General features: G+C 45.1%; 1 protein-coding gene across 1 annotated transcript in view; it reads right to left on the minus strand.

Annotated features, from left to right (window-relative positions):
- Nucleotides 1-16,632, minus strand: part of KCNN2 (potassium calcium-activated channel subfamily N member 2) — a 568,271-nt gene that overhangs the window by 39,688 nt on the left and 511,951 nt on the right. Inside the window, exon 6 of the mRNA XM_085632627.1 lies at nt 352-479. Within this exon, the coding sequence (XP_085488753.1) occupies nt 352-479 (128 nt within the window). The remainder of the gene's footprint in view (nt 1-351; nt 480-16,632) is intronic.

Consider the following 16,632-nt stretch of genomic DNA (forward strand, 5'->3'; position numbering starts at 1 on the left):
ACTGTGCACAGCCGGTGCGACCCCTGGCCCTAAAGCTCCTGACTGGGTCTGGAGAGCAGCCCCCCCCCCCCCAGTGAACTTTGCAGGGGAGGCCCCCTCAAGTTTCGTTACTCGTTACACCACTGCTAAAATCACTAAATTACTCTGTCCTATCACAGCCATACAGCGTGGTAATGCAATGTTACAGTGTGATATTTAAAACAACTGCTTCACCTCCTAAAAAATAATTACTGATATATAAATTAATTCTTCAAAGAACATATTAATAGATAAAAAAGGACTGTCTAGTTATTAACAACACAACAATTGACAAGACAGAAACGAAAAATATATATTTTAAATGACACTTACTGATGAATGGCCTGCAAGAACTTGCGTTGATGTTTTCTTACTTTCGCGTGATCTATCTTTTTCACCAGCTTTGTATTTTTGTATATTAACCATGTTTCCCTGAGTACATTGGCAGCAGCATTTTTCACCTGTTAAAAACATGTCACAATCGTGTTATTAAATGAATGCATCTTTTATAAAGACAGTTTTCACATATTTTCGCAACAAAAGGACTTCTCATTAATGTATTGTTATGGTAATTTTCGCTTTATCAGAGAAAAAATATAAAAAGACAACCTGCACTTTTCACACCCGCAATATCAAATATGCTATTAATCAGGCGTTCAGTCAGACTGCCAGCAAAAACAGAAATCAGCTGACGAGAACTAGAAGGCCAGCGGGACTGGATGCTAGTTTACTATAGTACATTTCTGCCATTGTGTCGCCTCATGGCTCTGAGAACCAAGAAGTAGAAGATATGATATAGATATTTAATTGACTCTCTGGGAAGCAGTGCTTAATTTGTGCCGGGGCTTGGCACCAGCAAACATTCATAAACACCAGAACTTATTTAAGACAGACTGCTACATGGTACCACTGTTTGACAATATTTGTGCAGTGCTCATCAATAAAGCGTTTAACATACTTAAAAAACATAATAAAACCAGGGATTCCAGGCATCCTTTCAGCTTCAGGTGATGCAAGTATTCGGGGTGGGGGGATGTTCTAGTTTGTTCTCTATCTTCGATTATCCACAACTCAAGCAAGGTACCCAAACAATTATCAACTGAAGCGTTATCATGGACATCTTGGCTCAGAAACTAAAAGGCATCCACTGACCGGGGCTATCCCAAAAGGATCTGGCAGACGTTTTGTGACCAAAAATGAGTGGCCAGGACGATAAGCGCAGGTTGTCTTCTTATATTTTTTCTTTGGTAAAGTGAAGGTTACTAATCCTGTTGAAAACAAGAAATGGCCTTAAATTCTGCTCTTCTCACTACAGAATGTCAGTGAAAAGGGCTCTGGGCAAGTAGTCTCTTCAGCAAGCATGCAGGAATGCTCTCGCCAGAGAAATTCGATATGAAACCACAGACTCGAAATCCAGGCGATCCCTAACAAGCTGTTTATTCATTAAATCAGCTCCTCCATACATTCATTGGGCCAATGAAGGGTGCCAAGAGATGGTTTTGAACACGGTGCACTACATACATGTAAAGGATCAGCCCCAGTATCCAGGAGGGGCAGAGCTCTCTTGTGTCCTGCTGCTTGGTGCTCTTTGATGCTCAGTATGACCCCTCCCCCCCTCAGGATCCAGCTCAGCTCCAAACCAGTCTGTCGCCTTGCGCCACAATCATTCTGATTGGAACAAATACTCTTCAATTGTTGGTGAGGGAGGGAGCTATCAAACGAAGGTTTCGCTGGATCCAAGTCGGCTGATTTAAGCACCATGATAAAAGTCTGTCTTATCAAGTGATTTGAAAGTAATTCACAGTCAGTATTTAGCATGGTTTTAGCGCCTGGAAAAGTCTCCGGACACATGGGTTCAGTAGAAATGACCAGAAGCAGAATTCCCGTAGAAAATTCAGTTCAGCCTGCCACTTCTCATACACAGTTCATCTATTTCAATTTAGGGGCAGTGTATTAATATGAGAGCAGCACAGCAGTTCACAGGCACGTGTAGTGGTAAGTGGCTTCACCTTTGCTGAGAGACGTGGGTGGAGGAGGAGGAGAGGTAAGACGAAAGAGAGGCTGTTTGTGTGCTTACCTCATTCCAGAGAGAAAAACAGAGAGAGAGAGAGAGAGAGAGAGAGAGAGAGAGAGAGAGAGAGAGAGATAAATCAAGGGCATGCCCTGTCAAAATCTAGAGTTTTTCCATGAGTCATATGGGCAATCGGAATTCCCTGAGCTCAGATTCCATGTTGAACCCAGTCTCCATGTCCTTGCCTCCTCCTATCATTTGCTGACTCTTCAGATGGTCAACCAATAAGAGGAAAAGGAGGGATCTGGATCCTGTGCATCCTACTTCCCTCACCATTACCAAGACTCTTGATTTCTCAATCTGTCCAATGTTCCCTGGCTTCTGTGGACTCTGTAATTGCTGTAGCCTTGGCTGACTCCATGTCAGTGTTTGGTTTAACTGGGGCTCAGGAAGCAGAAACCTGCAGATGGCAGCGGTCTGTCTCCCGAACACTACTGAGACCTAGCACCAAGTGACTGCTCTCACCAGGGCTCACAGTTCCCTCAGCCGGCCACCTTATTCAGTAGCTGCCTGCACTCAAAAATGATGCAAAGAGGAGGAAGCTGGACTTGAGACAGGATTTTCTGCAGCTGTTGCTCAGGAAGTACATTAGGAGGGGCGTGGGGATTGGGATAAGAGCCACGTATGTGTATGCATCGGTGGACGTGTGAACAACGTGACTTTGTGCAGGTCTGCCTAATTGTTGGTGTGCATATGTGTAACTGGTGTATACGTACAGGGGAGTTTATAGGTAGAATGGCTTGTGCCTTGCTGAATATATCAGCTTGTTCTGCTGGTATAAGAGCCTTTTCCTCCGACTGAGACAGGAGGTGCTGCAGCGTGAGTCGTAACCGCTTTGCTCCTTTTCTTCCCAAATAATAATAGGAAGTACAACTCGGATCGGTTCCGACGCGATTTATTCACCGGAGTCGGCCTCATTCAAAATAACACCGCCGTCTAAAGAGATCACATTTGATGAGGCGCTCTGTATTTCTACGCGTGAACGTTTGTCTGCCAGGCCATCCTAGACCACTGGCTAGGTTGCCATCGTTTATTTTAAATATCCTGATGAAGACCCTGCATGACGATTCAAAGTCGCTTATATTGGGTTGAAACGTCGACGATAATTGTTAGGACCAGTGCGAGACCTGTTTTTCATACATGTTTTGATTTATCCATGAAACAGTGTCATTGTTTTTCCTCGATACTGGCCCTCCTCTTGTATATTGTGTATATAAAAAGTCTTTCCTGCATTCGTTCACTGTATATATTATGCACAATTCGGTCACTTATGTCACCTTGTCACAAATTCACTGACTCACTCTACAGTTTACTACCTTGGTAATCCTGCATTACAAATGTCATTTGTGCTTTTTCATATAAATGATGCAATTTATATATAAAGAATGACATTACATCTTTCAAAACAAGCCTGATCTTGATTTGTACTTTGAGATTGTGTGGTCAACTTGATTGATTCTCCTTTTTTCCTTGATTCATTTTTTCAACAAAGCAATTGTTTTACCCATACCCGACAGAACCATTGTTTTCCTATAATAATCCTACCCAGGTTCTGAGGGACACAGGGTCACCCCATTGTTTATATATTGCTGAATATATCAGCTTGTTCTGCTGGTATAAGAGCCTTGTATTGGGGGCACTCTGGACAAAAGTGTAGCTACACCTGGCATATCATTGACCATACCTTACATTTTTGGGAACATCCTGGCTATCCCTGGCATAACCGTGGCCTATTCTCAGTGACCCTCTGATTATCTATGGAAATAAAGAATTCCATCTTTTTACATAGTGTAGCTTACTGATATACTATTGACCCACTAAAGGTATGCTCTGGGAATCTCTGACAATATTCTGGCAAGCGCTGGCATAGTAATTGCCCATACTTGCCAAGCTGTGGGTGATCTGGACATGAAATTGGCTATCTAATTAACTTATTGGGACCATTCTTGATATAATTTTGCGTATGCCAGGTATACTGATGTTGATAATTTCTGCCATATGGTGGCCATTCTTGGCGTAAGATGATGATGGTAAATGGGCTAAAAAGCAGAATCTGTCCATATGTGAAAGTATGAATGCAGGCTTTTTGGTGCAAATGTAAAAATGTTGTTTGTGGACCAAACACGTATTTACTTAAAACAATTACAATAATTCTAATATTTCTGGGCAAAATTTATTTTCCACATGAAAAGGAAAAGCTACCATTTGAGGAAGTGGATTTTATTTATGTCGATTAACAATTCTGTATTTCATGGTGAAATGTATTTGTTTTAAAGAACAGATGAGCAAACGTTCTGGACAAAATGATTCCATTTATGCAATATATAACTCTGGCATTTGATGGATAGATGATGTGGAGTTCAGGAGGCATACTGTTGATTTTAGTTGCCTGGTAGCAGATGGCACTTACTGCCAAGGCTGTTATTTCAAGAATTGTGTGGCAGTTTGATTTGTCAAATTGCAACAGCTTTGTCTGACATCATCACAGATATCTGAGGCTTGGGCATGTGGAACTGGTGCAGTCTGTCAGATTCTGCAAACTCTATCTTGCTATAAGAGCCTGTTGGATTTGTCTAGCCAGCTCCTGTTTGTTTGGCCTGTGATTGCGTTATTACTAATACTTTTGATGCTTCCACCCTGTCCAGTTTGCTTGCTTTCCCACTCAATCAGATTCATAGCAGAAGTTGTACCCCATCAATTTCAAAGCTCACCAGCTGTTACACTTTAAATCAATAGCAAAGGACCCGATTTAAAGTTTGGCGGATGTATACTCTGTCAAAAACTTGACAGATGTCCTGTCCACCTTATTACAAGTGCATTAGGAAATAATGCATTAAGGCAGATGGGATATCCATCAGGTTTGTGACGGAGTACCAGTTTGCCATACACTATATCAGGCCTTGTTTGGAATTTGTCATTCTTGATGTTCATATCTTAGATGCACCAACCACAAAACCTTTGCACAGCTGCTCAAAGTGGGTTGTTGTATCTCTTTACTATATCTCCATTAGTGTTTTGCTCTCGCTCATGTAGGACTCATATTTAGGGCCACTAGAATTATGCGGTGGTGGAGGGCCAAATTATGCGGCAGGTTTGATTAAATTATGCAGCAAGAAAAGGCAAATTATGCAGCGTAATGCAAAATATTTTGTGATTGTATTACATTCTTTTTTCTGATTTTTACACTTGTTAAAAATGTGTGTTCTTATATTGCACCTCACCGGTAGTGGAGTAACACCCAAATATAGCAATTAGCTAGAGAAAAGTGCCCAGTCACCTTTTGTAAAGGGAGCTCCGCTGCGTGGCAACACATGTCGCTGCGTTTTTAGAAACTTTTGAACCACTTGAGTTAGAAACAAAATCTTGTTTTTGTTCAAATCAGTATATTATGCAGCAGATCATGGATTATGTGGCAAATGCGGCCAATCCGTAATTATGTGAAAATGGCCGTAGCCACACAGTCGCATAATTCCAGTGGCCCTGCTCATATTTATACTTTAAGCAGCCAAATATTTTATAAACTCACCCATGACAATATTCCTGCTGTATGAAGTCCATTTCCCCAATCATACTCGTCAGTCTCCAAACCAGCCTCCTCTACCCATTGGGAACTTAACATTATGGTAGTCTTATTTTCTCCCGAGCCCACAAATATTCCCATTTATCAGAGGGCCCTGAGTAAGATGTGGTTAAAAGTGATCCAATCGCTTCCAGTTGCGGTATCTGTCTTGTTTTCTTCGGGCTCCAGAAGTGACGCATGTAAGGCTCAATGTTAAGCACTTCACACGTCCGTCAGTTACAATCGCGCTGTCAGCAGGCCCGGGTGGCGGCGCGAGGGCGGCCACACTCGATGCTGGGCCTGCTCTCCACGCGCCACGGGACACAGCCCATTAGATCAGTAGGTGACAGAGATGCACATTAACCCTTTCCTGCTCCTGGCTTCCTTTGATTTAAGTAAGTGCCAGGTGTCCCTGGGGAGGTTCCTTTCTCTGCTGGATAGTGTGCTTACAGTGGTTACTGTGGACACTGGCCTAATTGATCTTAATCGATTTTCGGTGGTGCAAAAAGATTTGCTATCAGGGTTCTTGGTGTTTAATTCCCAGTTCAAGCTGAAAATGAAATTAAACGATTCAAATTCAGACAAGATAATGATCAGAAGCGCGCTCGTCCACGGGTTACACCAGGGAACTCGCGCATGATTATGGTGAAATGTGGAGCCTTTCATGTGGCATTCATAACAGTGTCAGAAGGACACCGAGTGGCAGAACTCGCTGCCTTCGAGCCAATTACCGTTTTTTTGAGTTTTGTACTTTATGAATGTCCTTTTCTGCCTGGAGATGAGGGGGCTGAATCACCCCATTCCACTAAAATCTATCACAATTCTCTAACATTTTCACAAACATCAAGGATTCCACAGATTATGGATTCTGCAGCATAGCTCACCTCCAGCTATGACCAGCAAGGCGCTAACAATGGGTTCACTGCTAAAGCAACATCTGTTGTGCAGATCTCTTCGGCTTTCTGCGATACTTTGTATCATAAATATACACTTGTGTGCGTCAAATTCACTAAAAATAAATATGTCTCACCTTATTCCAATTGATGACCAAACATCAGTATTTATGCATCAACTAGTGTCACAATTACGACGAAATATTTCCCCCAATGCCATTTGGTTTGAAAAACTTCTAAAGGTAACACAAGAGGGCCGCAAGAAAACATCAGAATCTGATTTTGGAAGAACAGAACGTCCTTTATAAAAAAAAACTTTACTAAACCTGGGTCTGAGCCTCTTTCTGCCAACTGTGGACTCCATTGGCAATTCTATGCCTTTGAATTGAAAAATTGCGCCAGGCACTTAATTACAGAAATGTCTACATGTGTCCACCTGCAACACATTAGCACTAAATTAGTAGTTCTTAGGGTCCACGAAGTAGTAATAAGATCATTATTACTAATAGCATTGAGGGTAGAATCACATCTTACCACGTGTATTGTCGCTACTGCTGCTATTAATAATGATAAAAGAAGACAATAATATTAAAACTGACAGCTTGCAACAGCAAAATATATAGAATGAGACAAACCACCAATCCTTGTCCAATCATGCTCCATCATCGTTTGGATTTGTAGGGTGCCTAAAACCCGCTCCTTCATAAATATTGAACAGGGAGAACCATCAGATTATCTAGGTTTGCGCAATTAGTGGATAGCCTTAGAGTGGCAGTAAAAAAATGAGCTACTGGTTAACTAGGGTGTGTGCCCTGGTCAATCAGCAACCACATTTCTTTTCACAGTAAGGCACAAGCAAAACCCACATTAACCTGTCCTTTTTCCCTTGGTAGCTTAGCACAGAGCAGTCAAGCTTAACTTAGAGGCAATGTGTAAAGCATTTGTGCAACACCTCAAACAGTAAGACACTGAAAACATCACATAAAAGGGATCCCACACCAAGTTAGAAACATACAGCTGAATTATTAAAAAATACAGTGTAAAATAGCTCCTAAACTGGTCTGGGTCAAAGTCACAAGTTCAGGGTGACTGCGATGGAGTACAGGATGACTACAGAGCCAAATTAGTCTCATTGAACTTTTACCTTCTCAAGTTTTGTGCCAAGAATCCAGTTTGCATTGGAGAAGGCTGCAACGGGCAAGGAGTGAGTTGCAGGAGGCTGTCTACATGGTGCAAAAAGTAGGCTGTGCGCCACGGACAGGCGAGCTCCAACTAGACTGATGCTTTGATGTAGAATGTGTCTCAACAAATCACAGTAGCTAAGGGCATAGTGTCTCGTATGGTCAGTTTTGGAATGGAAGGATTTCTCGAAATGTCAACCATTAAAAGAAACATTCCATGAGTCCTTTCAGGACAATAATGCTTGGCAATAGCAATCAAGATGAATCCAGTGTTGTCTATTGCCTCCTAAGGATCAAGGGAGAATAATATTAAGACTTTTTACATATATAAGCTAATCAAGGAGGTATTAGAACAATGGAATGTTGGGAGCTCCATTGAAAACAATGGAGTAGCTCCGGGCTTATAATGGCTGCTATAAGCCCAGAGCTCCAACATTCCACAGCTGTAGCTGTGGCTGTGAGCAAAGGCTTCAGGGAGCCTGAGGGGATTTCAATCCCCTCGCTCCATTCTGCCATCTAGTGGCAGAATGTTCTAATAGCCTTATAACCCTCTGTAGCTGGGCTATACCGGCTATTAAAGTCCCTCTCCCTTGTTAAAGGCCCTTGCCTTCGGCTCGGGCCTTTAACGCTGGAGCGGGCCCTTAATAGCCGGTATAGCCCACTACGGCGGGCTATAAGGCTATATTAGAACATTGGAATGTTGAGCACTTCATTGAAGACAATGGAGTGCCTTGGGCTTTTAATGTCTGGTAGAAGCCCGGAGCATCAACATTACAATGTTTGTTCACAGCAATAGCTGTGAACAAAGGCCTCACGGAGCCCGAGGGGATTTTAAATCCCTGGACCTTTAGTGGCAGGTAGAGCATGCTACGGCGGGCTCTGAGGCTATAAAAGAGAAATATAGGGTAACCAGTCTCAAAGTTTCAGTCTTACTAATGAGAAGCAGCTTTGGGTGCTGATGTGAATGGAATCACTCTTCATGTCCACTGGTAGTTCATCATCTTAGAATTACCTGCTGGACTCACTCAGTGGATATGAAGTCATTTTACCCTACGACAGTAAATACACTGCATTATTCAAATAACTTATATAGCACACAAATGCACTAACGGTATTCTGTGTGTGATTACCTAGATGATGGCGTTGGTTTGAGGTATTGGCCAATTCAAGTACTATTGTTTCTCACGCTCTTATACCAGCTCCCCTTTTCTCACTGAGTGTGTTACTTAGTACTCTCTATGCTGTACGAAGTTCTAGAATTGTTGGATCTGGAGAGGCATGAGGACTGACTGTTGACTTCCATCATCACATTCCGGCTAGAATAGTTACTTGTTGTGGCCTTGAGTAATTTTTCCCACAATTGTTTCTGGTCCACTCTTTTCTTACTCTTGAGTTATGATTTCCTAGCCCCTTTTAGCTTTCCTCCTGTACTCATCGGTGGCAGTACGGGCACCACTGCACCGGCTGTCCAACCACCCAATTACAAGTTGGGCGGTCAGTCCACCATGGGACTGCCACAACCGCCAGGAATCTGAGATCCCTGGTGGTGTTGCAGCGATCCTGAGGCTGCAATATGCTTGGCGGTGCCACGGCAGCACCGGCAAGCATATTACGAGATTCCTCTCCGCCACGGTTTTCATAGCGGTGAGTCCATCATGAAACCTGTGGCGGAGAGGAAAGAAAGGGAGCCCAAAAAGACCCTCAGTTGCCTCAGGGCAAAAGGGTGCCTGCAGGGAGGCACACAGTGTGCCTACCTGTGTGCAGTCATCCCCTTTCTGCATGGCATGGACTTTACAGTACATGCCATGCAGGAACGGACTTTGGTGTTCCCATTGCTGTGCCTTTTTAATAGTCATGCTGTGGGAATGTCAAAAAATCGCACGCCAGACCACAAGATTACTTGTTATCTGGCGGGCGGTCAAGTTTTGCAGTCCTGGAGCGGGTGCTGGCACGGCGGCACACTCCAGTAGCACCAAACTTGCAAGCAGGCCTTAGTCTAGTCAATCAAAGGATTTCTCTTTCAGAGCAGACCTGATCACATTACCCTGACTGGGGAGTGTGAAATTTGTAAATCAGCTTTGATAGAAAAGTTTGTCAACCAGCTTTGACAGAAAGAAAGAAATACCATACAACTATCACTAAATTATTGTGAGAGTTTAGCAGATTAATATTATATCCTTTTCTTCCTCATACTGGATTTGCAAAATATACCTGTTTAGAACTGGAAGCTCTGTTGGCAGTGTACACATTTGCTGCATATATTACTAGTTCACCAAATGGTCACCAATTGAGCCCTTCTCTGCCCTAATAATATAGGTGCTAACCCTACCCATACATTCATAGTACCATTAATTTACTGTTCAAGCTCTGTAGAGAGGCAGTGACGGCTAGCAATAACAAAATATGGTGGGCGCCACGGTGTATAACACCATAAACGTGGCTCCTGCCCAGTGCAGCACTTCTCTGCCAGCGATCCTTGTGTCCACGAGCAGAAAAAAGAAAGGACTTCCTTCCTGCCCAGCGGAATGCATATCCAACCAATCCTGGAGGTGCTCTCATGCTGTTTTCACCATGAGAGCAGCTCCTGGATTGTCTGGAGCAGGCAAACCCATTGTTCAATTTGAGGCTGGGGCAGCAATCTCCAGGCTGTTTTACAGCCCTTGGATTGCTGGTTCTACAGTGCGCATTTCAGGCTGGCTGCCAAAAAACAGTCAGCCAATTCGACATGCACACATGCAGAGGCAGCAATCATCCTGCAATTGCACGATTCAGCCCCGCCCCCACCCTCACGCTGTACACAGCTCACAGCAGGCGTGGTGATGCTCCTCCAAACTTTAGGAGCAGCTGCCCCAGTATAGAGGGTTACTATTACACCTCTCATCCTTAAGGTGGTGTTCCCGCAAACCTTTTGTTTTACTCCTCCACATTATTTTGATGTCGTTTTTGTTGGCTTTAGAACTCTGTGCACTGTACTGCTGCTTACCAGTGCTAAACTGCATGTGCTCGCTCATTAAAACATGGTCAAATAAGTTTATCCCCAATTGACATATGCAGTTTACTTATAAGTCCCTAGTAAGGTGGTACTACCTGTACCCAAGGCCTGTAAATGTAATGCTACTAGTAGGTGTGCAGCACTTGTTGTGCCACCCACTTCAGTAGCTTTGTAAAACTGTCTCACGCCTGCCATTGCAGCCTGTGTGCAGTTTTACACTGCCATTTTAACCTGGTAAAGTCAACTTTTCACAAGGTCTAAAACTTGTTAATACATATATCACCCCTAGGGTAGGCCCTAAACAATTCACAGGGCAGGATGCAAGGTCCTTAGAAAGTAGGACATGTACTTTTAAGTTTTACATGTCCTGATAGCGGAAAACTCTTACATTTGTTTTTCACTATTGCAAGGACTATCTCTCCAATAGGGGTTGCCTTATTACATTTAATAAGAATAACTTATAAATGGGAACAGGTAAACAGTACATGTTTGGAGTAGGAAGGTAGCATTCTTCTAGCATGGTTACCCCCGGTTTATGCAGGTGTTGTTCTGTTTTATGACAAGTTTGACAGGGATCCTTCTAATCAGGACCCCAGTCACTGTGCTGTCTCCCTAAATTTGACAGTGGTAAGTACTTTGGTACCTTCCCAATTGGCTACTGGTGCGCCCATGTAAGTCCCTAGTATATGGTACTAAGGTACCCAGGGCACAGGTACACCAGGGGTCTTACCTGGGCTGCAGCATTTATTATGCCACACATGAGACCACTTAACTAAGGGTGGGCGTAGTGGGGCTACGTGAAGCAGCACGTAGTGTGCCCAAATCTACGCACACTACGCGCTTCGCGTAGCCCCACTACGTGCCACCCACCTCCCACCCGCCATTCTTTTAAATATTATAAGCAATGAAAAATAAAGTAAAAGTAAGTCGACTTACCCGTAAGCGCGGCGTCTCCGGGGCTCCCTCTTTCAGTTTCTAATTTCTTCTGGCAAATGCGCATGCGCGGACACCCGCGCATGCGCATTTCTCGCGAGAAATGCGCATGCGCGGGTGTCCGCGCATGCGCATTTGCCAGAAGAAATTAGAAACTGAAAGAGGGAGCCCCGGAGACGCCGCGCTTACGGGTAAGTCGACTTACTTTACTTTATTTTTCATTGCTCATATATTTAAAAGAAGGGCGGGCGGGAGGTGGGTGGCGGGTGGCAAGCAGCTACGCTTCGCCCTCGGCGTGTGCGTAGCGCTGCCCTGCTTCGCCTACTTCGGAAAGTGCGAAGCAGGCAGCGCTACGTACACTACGTGGGCGAAGCGTAGTGCTACGCCCGGGGTTACACTTAACCTATGACTACAGGCCTGCCAATGCAGCCAGTGGGAGTTGGTGCTAGCACCACTTTCGACAGATATAAGTTTCCTTATATCTGCGGTCACTGCACTTAAAACCTATAAGTCACCCCTAAGGCAGACCTTTCAAACCTGAAGGCAGGGTGCTGGGTTATAAGATGTGAGGGTGTCTTGCTTAGTTGATTATTCAGGCTTTGTAAGTGCGGTCAGCCATTTTCATACATATAGTGGCCATGCGTCATTACGCGATGGTTAACTATATATTGGCATTGCCAAACCTGGGCATGTTTAGTATATTACATCTTGGAATCGTACCCCAATGCCATTACTGGAGTTGGAGGTACGATTACATGCACCAGGGGGCTCCTTCAGCAAGCCCACAGTGCTCCCGGTAACAGCATCCAGGGTCTGCCAGCAAGCTAGTGCTTCTGCCGATCCCTGACACAATTTTGCCCTCCTGCTGTGGAGCTGAGCTCAAGCAGGGGAAGGTAGAACAATATGTTTCCTGTCACAGGGAGTTGTGACCACCTCCCAGACAGGACTTAGTGTATTGGGATGGGGTGGGGGCTCTTGCCAACACCACCAGACTGCTATGAAGGGCACATCTGGTGCACACCTTGCATACTCTAGTTTGAGCCAGTTCAGGGAACCCTTGGCTCCCGCTCTGGCACAAAACTGGACAAAGGACACAGAAGTATTCTCCCCTCTGTCCAGCTACTCCTCTGGGAGGGACCCTTGAATCGTCCCAACCCTTTCTCTAGGGTACTTAAGGGCTTAACTGTGGGTGGCACTTCAGATTCATCGTAGGACAAGATTCAAATCCAAAATCACTTCAACTTTGACCGTCTGGGCACCTTGGACTTCGCTGGACTTCGCCTGGAAACAAGACTGCGCCAAGGAAGACTCCTGCTGCTCCTGCTCTCGCTGCTCTGCAAGTCTTCTTTGTCATCTGTGTCTGATTTCATCTAGGTTCCTCTCCAGGCCTCTGGGCATCAAGGACACCCAAAGGAATCTCCCTTGGAGTTAAGGAGTCACTCCCCGGTATCTGCAGGCACCGCAACGAAGCTGACCGGTCTGCTGCGCCTGCCGTTTCACGTACTCTGAAAGTCTCAGCAATACAGGTGGTGGTTCTGCTGGATCAGAACCCCTGTGCACCGCGTCGACTTGCCGTTGCCACGGCTTGTTGGCTCTGTACTCCAGAGATCTTTGGGCTACAAGAAGCTCCAGCCGCCAGAATCTCTTCCTGCCAAGATCTTCGTCTCCCAGCATCCTCTGCACCGTGCGCCTGCATCTTTGGTGAGCTGCTCAAGGTCCTCCTTCGGCCTGTGGATCCTGTTGAGGGTCTTCTTTGGCTTAAGTGGGCTCCCCTGCTTACTTGGGGCCTGCTCTGACTCTCCTGCAATTGGCGAGTTCCTTGGATCTTGCTGGTCCCAACGTTGCTCCTTTTTCGTTTACCATGTCTGTTGATGCTGCAAAGGCTTGTTGGTGCTCCCGCCGGACACTGGTCCCCTGGTTCTTGACTTCTGCTGTGGGACAGCTCGTGAATGGCTCCTGGTCTTCCACAGCGTTGCCTGGTCCTCACAACTGCAGTGACAAGGTCACCGTCATCACTCCTGCATCTTCGTCATCGGTGGTCATTGCTCTTCAGGGCCTCCTGTCACCTCTGAGTGGGATAGACTTTCTCCCCTCTGCTTGCAGGTTCTTCTCTTCGAGAATACATCCTTGGATTGGACTGGACTCTTTCACCTGCTTTACCAGCTGCATCTTTTCTGAAGTCCTCCAGTGTGGTCTACGGCGGTTTCAGACGTCACTTTGCACCTATGCTCCCGGGTGTAGGTATCCTAGTTCCTGGGATATCCAAGGGTGGGGCGTTTCTCCAACTGTCTGTCTTCCACAGGGTTTCTTCAGGGTCCACTAGGAAGGGTCCTTCTTCTTGAAAACAGCAACCGCCAATTACCCATTGATTTGTATTCAGTATACAGCTGTGTTTCTACTCTGCACACAGCTTCCGTGGGGTTCCTGGGAACTAACCTCAGGTGGTTTCTTGGGTGCCAAGCTCTTCTGAGTCTTCTGTTCCAAGTCCTGACTTCAGTCACATTCCGCATTCCACTTCTTTAGTATATGGTTTGGTCTCCCCCTGGAGACCACAGAGTATTTTTGCTTACTTACCTATCTACAATTGAAGTATCATGTGTATTGTGTTGATATCTCCAGACAGGAGTTATACCAATGTGTTAGTGAGTGTGCATAATAAATATACTTATTTTTATAACTACAATGTGTGGTTCTTTTTCGTTTAATCTACACTATATGATTAGTTCTGGTAAAATAAGCTGATTAACACTGCTGGACTAAGCCTGTAGGCTGCTCCCCACAGCTACCACTTAGAGAGCTTTCTATGGTTGTCTAAGACCACTAAAATCACCATAAGGTTTCTCTGGATTAGTACAAGGTGCTTCTCTCAAATAAGTGTGCACCGTATACTAAGCCAGCTTCCTACATTTGGTCTCTCTGGAATTGTAATGAGAAATTCTCTTTCATGATAAAGTCGAAAATGTCACTTTTAGATAGATTCCATTTTCCTGCCTTTGCCATTTAGCGACTGCCACCTGTCACTAGGACACATAACTAGGTGCAGTTGCCAGTTGGTCTTTGTTTATTCCTCCCAGACAGCAACATAAAACAGGGAACTTAGGTGTGCCTAGATGGACTATCACTGACAGGATGGGAGGGCAGAGCTGAGCACAGCCCCACTTGCACCAGAATAGGTTGTGTCCCATCTCCACACAAAGAGCTGCATGCCCGCTGTAGGTAGTCTGGAGCCAGTGCAGGGGGACAGGAAACCTGTTCACATCAAACAGAATTCTCTAGAAGCTCCTCCCACTTCAAAGAAGACACCAGGTATAAATATTGGACCTCAGACACCTACTCTTCAGTACACTTCTGGATCTGTGGAAGTCTCTGCCAGAAAGAAAGACTGCTGTGCTGCTGACAAGGACTGCCACTCTGCTGGCCTGCTGCTGCACTGAAGGACTGCTGCCCTGTTATGCTGACCTGCTGCCCTCTTACCTATATGAGAAGGACTGGACCAGTAACATGTACCCAGGACCACCAGTGTGACTCCAAGGGCTAGCCTCTTGTAACCAGCACCTGGACTATGCAACTTTGAGTCCTACGCTGTCAAGTGGTGCTACCCCAGTTCTGGGCCCTTGGAAGAGGACCTGAAGATGCTCTGCCAGCACATCTGTGGACTCAACAGAATTGACACATCTCCTCTGCTGGGTGGTGCAACCCCATGCAGAACAGATACATCACCTCTGCTGCGTACACTGTACAGGTGGCAGGACTTCGTCTAACAGCCCGGAACCTCATCAGAATCCCTTCTGCGTGACATATCCTCAATGCAAGCTCTCGAATCGCAAGGCCCTCATTGACGGTATTTTTCTAAGGCACGCAACTCTTCATCGCAAGCCTCGCAGCTTCTTTGGAATTACCTAGCACGTGATACATCCTCAATGCAGGACTTTGCATCACAAGCCCCCTAGTCAATGGCCTCCTCGATGATAACGCACAACCTGGCATCGCAGTCTCGGAGCTCCTCGAAACTGACACTGTGCGATGCGTTTCCCACCAGAACCATGCATCACACCTGCTGTGCGACACATCCTCTAAGCAGGAACTCACAATGCTCTGTAACCAAGATTTAAAGTACTATTGTTCTGCAGGCCTAACTGGGTCCTGTAAAGATGCTCCACTCAAGTATGTAGATTAGGTAGGTTTATTCAGAGCAAGCAGGTACATCTACTCAACTGCAAGGCTTCTCTCTAACTCCTCCAGCATAGATGTAAAACACACACAGAGAAGCATACAGCAACAGTAACCATAGCAATGGTTACCATGATAGCTGTGAGGCCACAGGTCCCAGTAGCCGGCCCGTGCTCTATCATGGCCAGCCTGAATATGTGACTTTGTCATGTTCTGGCGCGACCAGATGTCCCTAGTTGGCACTTTGTGCTTTTTGGCCTTATTTTCATTGAAAACGTTATGCTTGCATATCTCTGGTTCTACTGATTGGAAGTTTGGCATTTTGGTCTTGATTTATTTATTAAAATGTGCTCTCTTTGTCTACTGTGGTGTGCGATTTTTCTGGTGTAGTACTTTCACGTTAATACTGTTTGAAGTGTATAAATACTTTAAACTTTGCCTCCGAGTTAAGCCTGACTGCTCAGTGCAAGCTATCAGAGGGTTGAGCACAGGTTAATTTGGGGTTTACTTGTGACTTCACCCTGACAAGTATTGTGGTTGCTGCTTGAGGAGGCTTTTCAACACTTCAATCAGTAACCCAATTCATTACAGTTAGGTTGGACTACTTCACAATGACATGGGCATTTGCATTGTAGTCCTTTACCTATCAAGCGAAACAACCTTTGTGACATCTCTCAATAGCTCTGAATTTCTACAAAATAGTATGATCCACTAAAGGTCTTCACATGTGTTTTACTAAAAAGAACGGGGTGCAAAAAGTAATCTCCTAGCCTGATGACTGGGGGGGATGGGCAGATATGGAAGCAGATACTGCT

This window comes from Triturus cristatus, chromosome 2_1, assembly GCF_964204655.1.
Source record: "Triturus cristatus chromosome 2_1, aTriCri1.1, whole genome shotgun sequence".
NCBI lineage: Eukaryota > Metazoa > Chordata > Amphibia > Caudata > Salamandridae > Triturus > Triturus cristatus.